The 6,000-nt window shown below is 33.8% G+C and overlaps 1 protein-coding gene across 1 annotated transcript in view; it reads right to left on the reverse strand.

Moving 5' to 3' along the window:
* LOC148032717 (cocosin 1-like) overlaps nucleotides 1-5,678 on the reverse strand; it is a 31,230-nt gene extending 25,552 nt beyond the window's left edge. The window contains exon 1 of the mRNA XM_087683357.1: nucleotides 5,281-5,678. Within this exon, the coding sequence (XP_087539483.1) occupies nucleotides 5,281-5,608 (328 nt within the window). The 5' untranslated portion in view covers nucleotides 5,609-5,678. The remainder of the gene's footprint in view (nucleotides 1-5,280) is intronic.
* Between the last annotated feature and the right edge of the window lie 322 nt (nucleotides 5,679-6,000).

Here is a 6,000-nt window from a genome sequence, read left to right on the forward strand (position 1 = left end):
GGGAATAAAGGACCATTGTGCCCACACCCACACTAGGTGTGAATGTATCCTTCGAGGTTGTACCATCTTCATACATATACCTATCTAAAAACCTAAAGTGGTACTATTATTGTACCCACATATTGTGTCTGCTTCTCTCTCACTCTACTTGCATCTCCATTGACATAGCTCGAGCCTTCGTCCATGGATCCATGCACTTCACATACAAGCAAATGGAAATAGCTTTTGCCACATGTGGAATATGCTTGTAAGAACAATTTACATTTACACTAGCAAGGCATTGTTTAAGATTGTGAAAGGAGGTAAGAAAGTCCCGTCCATTTTGAATACAAAGGATAAGATCTTTGAGGTTAATGAGTATGTTGAGCATATGGATAAAGCTTATGCTAAAAATAAAGATAGTTCTCCAAAAGACTCGAGCAAAGTGAAAAAAGTAACCAATCATCACCACGAACCTTTAACATTTACAAAGGGTAATGCGAGTCTTGCTATGCTTTGAAAAGGCTAGGTTAAAGAAAATGAAGGGTAAAATTCCTTGACTCGATTTAAGATATTATGGGCCTTTTCAAGTACTAAAAATAATCAATGAGGTGGCTTGAAGATTAAATCTACTTGATCATTTGAAGATTTACAACACTTTCATATGAACCTTCTTAGACCTTTCCATGGTGATGTACTTTGAGGATATTAATAATGAAATGGAAACAAAGGCTGAGGAACTTGACGAAATCTTGATTCTTGAGCAGATATTGACATACAAGAAAAGGAAAGTCAATGGTAAAGTTTCCAATTACTATTTGGTGGAGTTTCAAACTATGGACTACTTGATGCGAAATGTGTGGAGGATGATTTGATCAAATCAGCTCATTTGTTACAAATTTACCTTGATGCTTCTTAGTTAGAGCTAACTTCGATCAAGGCTTAGGTAGCCAATAGAGCCCAAACTTGGAAGTTGAAGCATTGCATGATGCTCAAGAGAGGGTGGTGCTTCTACTTCCTTGGTACAAAGATGCTCAAACATTTAGACGTTGGGATAATCTTTTAGATTCCATATAGGTACTATGACCCACTTATTAAACTCTTGTGTTTCTATAGTTATGCTTGGTTATTAACTAGTGCAATGAGTATTATTTTGATGCCTGTTGATTTACACACTTATGATTGGTTATATCCTAGTGTAGTGACTATCATCTTGGATATATGTACATTTCTAGTACATGAGACGACAGTAGTACACATGGCTACTTTAAAACATGTATGGCTAAAATGTACTTTCGTATTACATCAAGTAACAATAACATGCTTGGTTACCTAGAAACATGTATGACTAAAATGTACTTTAGTAGCAATATATCAAGCAACGATATCATGCTTGGTTACTCAGAAACATATATTGGTCAATCTATATGCCATGAAGAATATTAACTACGTGCAATCACACGCCTAATAACCCTATCACATATTTCATAGTTATTTGGACTTGCAAATTACAAAATCTATTTTAAATATATCTAGTTTAATACGAAGTAAAATTATTGAAATGCATGTTCTTTGTATAGATTGATTTAACATTATCAAATATTATTTGATTATCTATAAATCGAACATCTTTCAATTTTCCTAGCCATCTATTTTATTTTGGTTGAGTTTTCCTACTATCCCTCCCTTTATTAATCACTAAAATCCTAAGTCCTTGCCCATCTATACAACTATTTTACTTCATCTATTTGTAGTTATTTTATATATTCAATTTTCTCTCTTAAAGTTATCCAACCATCTCACCTCTTCTTGCATTTATATTCAATTTTTCATTAGTTTAACTCTTCAATTTTTAAAAAGACCATTTTTTTCTTCATGCAAAAAGAAAAATTAGGCCTAACACTTGATTTTTCATTTTTACCTTATAATAATATTAGCGTATACTGTTTCTATGCTTTCATGTACTTTGTACTTTCATACTATTTGTATCTTTATTTTATAAGTAAATCTTCAATATCTTCCTTTCTTTTCTATCAACTTAGTACATTTCTATCAAATACTTCTAACATTCCTTTTCAACATTAACAATGTATAAAAACTACATTTGTATAGTTTTTAATGAACATTATTCTTATATTTCTATCAAATACTTCTAACATTTCTCTTCAACATTAACAATTTATAAAATCTACACAAACATAGTTTTCAATTAATATTATTTTCATTTTGATAAAATAAAAAAATATTAACTTTTAAGTATGTTCTTATCTAAAATAAATTTCCACATTCTAAAAATTTATATGACATATGAATTTTTACATTTTCAATATTTACTTTAAAAAATACTTGAAATCGAATTCTAATATATTTGTCCAAAAAAGGTTATCTACATCTTGTTGAACCTTGTGTATATGCATGAACTAAGGGTATATAAATAACTTATCTAAGAAGAAGAATTCTATTATTGTTTATCAATAGAGTACTATATGTAGAAATTACTCATTTCAAGAATTTATCACAAGGCACTATTAATTATTTTACGAAATTTATCAAGGCATTTACATGTTAATGCTTTTTGACATTCTTATACACGTATATTACTTGTTTCAAGGAATGTATAATTACATGTCTAAGGAAATTATAACTATATATGTCTAATTTTCATATTCTTACACTTCTTCGTACTTCATTAGCTTATAATATGCCTTCTACATCCTTATAATTCTTGAACTCGATTGGCTTAATTCGAAACCATGTTTGATTTGCCAAAATGAATATTTACATTATAAAAGCTTTTACTAAATGTTTAAAAACATAGTTTTCATCTCATGCCTTATACGTTCTTATAATTCTTGGGCTTAATTAACTTGATTTGAAACCATGCTTCATTTGCTAATAAGTTACATTATAGAGTTTTTAATAAATGTTTACAAAACACTTGTTTCAATGGGATGAATAATTTGTATTCAAAGGTATTTAGGCCTTCTCTTGCTTATTTCATTGTAATAAATTAATTCTCTTTATTTTTTTTGAATTAGAAGTGAATCTAAATTTTTAATTAGAGATGAACATAAATTCTCTTTTTGAAAATTTGTTAAATAGTAATATTTATTTCTTGCAATTGATACTAATGGAAACTTATATACCATTCAATTCTAGTCATGTATTTTACTGGAATACGGCTCTATATTTCTTGCAACTACTAATAGAAAAATATCTAATATTCTACTTTAGTCATGCATTTTACCAATCTATTACTATACAAATTGATCTATATATAGCTTATACCTACCATCAATCATTTTTCATAGTAGAGTTATTCTTGCAAATTTTGATCTAGTACTACTAGTGCTAGAGATTATCTTTGTCCTTAAAAGGCAATGCTAATGTATGGTTCATATACACTCTTATGTTAGAGCCATCAAATTACTCCAAATTAACTTGAATCCATTTTCTCACCTTTGTTTTTAAATTCTCTCTCAAGTTAACTCAAATTTATTTATTTCTCTCTCTCTCTCTCTCTCTCTCTCTCTCTCTCTCTCTCTCTCTCTCTCTCTCTCTCTCTCTCACAATGATTAAACATGTGCCCTCATGTATCTACAAAGGACTTTCCATAAAAGGTTACCTCTATCATAACCTCACCTTGATTCTTGGTAGAGACTATTGCATATGACATCACATATTATCGCACAATTAGTCCTTACATCATCACCCAATAAGACATTACATAAACTTGCATAAATTCTTAGGATTTATGTAGTTGACTCTTCTTGCTTAACCTCCATGCAAAAAGAAAATGCATTCTTTCTTTCCACATGCAAATTTATGTTGGATACATTAGATTAGTTTGATTCATTAACATATTATACAATTTTTTTACTAAATATACACTATCTAAATTTCTATTGAGTGGACACACACATTAGATCCATATCATTGTATTATAGTCACATTTTATTGACAAGCAAGCTATAAACTATCCTAATTATTATACACCACCTTTCAAGTAGACTTATCTAATTGCATATATATTCATCTATTATCTTTCAAATTTTCTTATGCATTTTACCTCTTTGTATTTAGATTTATAAATCATGCAAAAGAGAATAAGTTTCAATTTTAAATACCTTAGTTTAACTAGTACATATACGTCTTATGTAATTGTGTTAGCTTTCCTACTAAAATTTTCAAAGCAAATACATCATTCTTCATAAATATTTTGAATTTTATATGTTTAATTCTACCTCTTCATACACACTATTTTCCATGCCTTAACCAAGCTTATAATATATTTAGCAAATGTAATCTATAAAATCATGTATGGAGCGCATCCATCTATTCACTTATTGCGAGAAGATAACTGATGATACCAAGGTCAATATCTTAGGGTCATCCACCCATCCAAGGCCTCAAATTCACCATGCAAAGGGTATTGTGCATTTCCATCGAATTTTTTTAAGTATAAACTTGCTCATCATAAGAAAAAAGAAAAATTTCCATGGCAAGGTTGAAGATCGCCCATCAAAAGCAAGTTCTTAACTTTTAACTTTTTGAAACAACAAAATATGATTACAAGTTTACAAAGCATAGAAACAATGAATAATAACTATTAAGTCATACATTCTTATGTTGTTATGAGTCATGGTATAGCATACGTAACGATTATTGCATGTAATAATCATTGCATGTGCATTAAAAGTATTGCGAGACTCTGATTTTCTGAAGGAAGACACAATGCATGCAATTTTCATGGATGCACGATAACCTGGAGCAATGATATGGACTGTTATATCAGCCACAAACAGCATGCAGTGATCTCAAACACCATGAATGCACGATAACCTGGCGCAATGATATGGACTGTTGTATCAGCCACAACACCATGCAGTGATCTCAAACACCATGAATGCACGATAACCTGGCGCAATGATATCGACTGTTATATCGGCCACAAACACCATGCAGTGATCTCAAACACCATGAATGCACTATAAACTGGCGCAATGATATGGACAGTTGTATCAGCCACAACACCATGCAGTGATCTCAAACACCATGAATGCACGATAACCTGGCGCAATGATATCGACTGTTATATCAGCCACAAACACCATGCAGTGATCTCAAACACCATGAATGCACGATAACCTGGCGCAATGATATGGACTGTTATATCAGCCACAAACACCATGCAGTGATCTCAAACACCATGAATGCACGATAACCTGGCGCAATGATATGGACTGTTATATCAGCCACAAACACCATGCAGTGATCTCAAAGCAGACTGTCTCAGTGTACCTTCGAGGACGTACGCGATCCCGTCTGCATCTGCGTACTGCGGAACCATCAGGCCATCTGGAAAGAAGGCGATCTCCGAAACATCCATGCGGCGATCCGCAAACGCCTTCACATCCTTGCGCCATATGCGAATGAAGCCAGCTTCGAAGGCGATCTCCTCCTCCGGCGTCCTGAGCTCCAGGTCATCGTAATATTGCTGTGGATCAGACAGCAGCTGATCTGTGCGGTGCCGGCGGCCATGGCAGCAGAAGAAACCAGCTGACAGAGATAGCAAGAGCACGGCAGAGAGGGCCCGGGTGGCCCTGCTGCTGTGCCTGTGGACGTCCATGGTGGGATGGAGGGATCAGAAGAAGGGATATATCACTGTTGCAGCAGGGAGAAAAATGGCGGCAATACGTCGATATGGATCCTAATCAGGCTCGGGATAGATCTCAAGTGGGGCTTTTTGGACTGATGTACACGTTGGCAGTTCTCGGGATAGATCTCAAGTGGGGCTTTTTGGACTGATGTACACGTTGGCAGTTAAGGAGCCGACGTGTGCATCAAAAGAAATTTAACCATCAGGGTTAAAGTTTGGCCATGCATGTATGGCCATGCATGCGAGTGCAGCTGGTGGGCCCCGCAAACTCCCCTTTTCGAAATGTCCTCTCTCTCTCTCCCCGCTGATCCATCCATCCATGGAGGAGGAGGAGCAACAGGTAATCGTAGTTTCTGTCCTTT

Source organism: Lygodium microphyllum, chromosome 8 (assembly GCF_053477565.2).
Source record: "Lygodium microphyllum isolate KBCC chromosome 8, Lygodium_microphyllum_v1.1.10, whole genome shotgun sequence".
Classification (NCBI taxonomy): domain Eukaryota; kingdom Viridiplantae; phylum Streptophyta; class Polypodiopsida; order Schizaeales; family Lygodiaceae; genus Lygodium; species Lygodium microphyllum.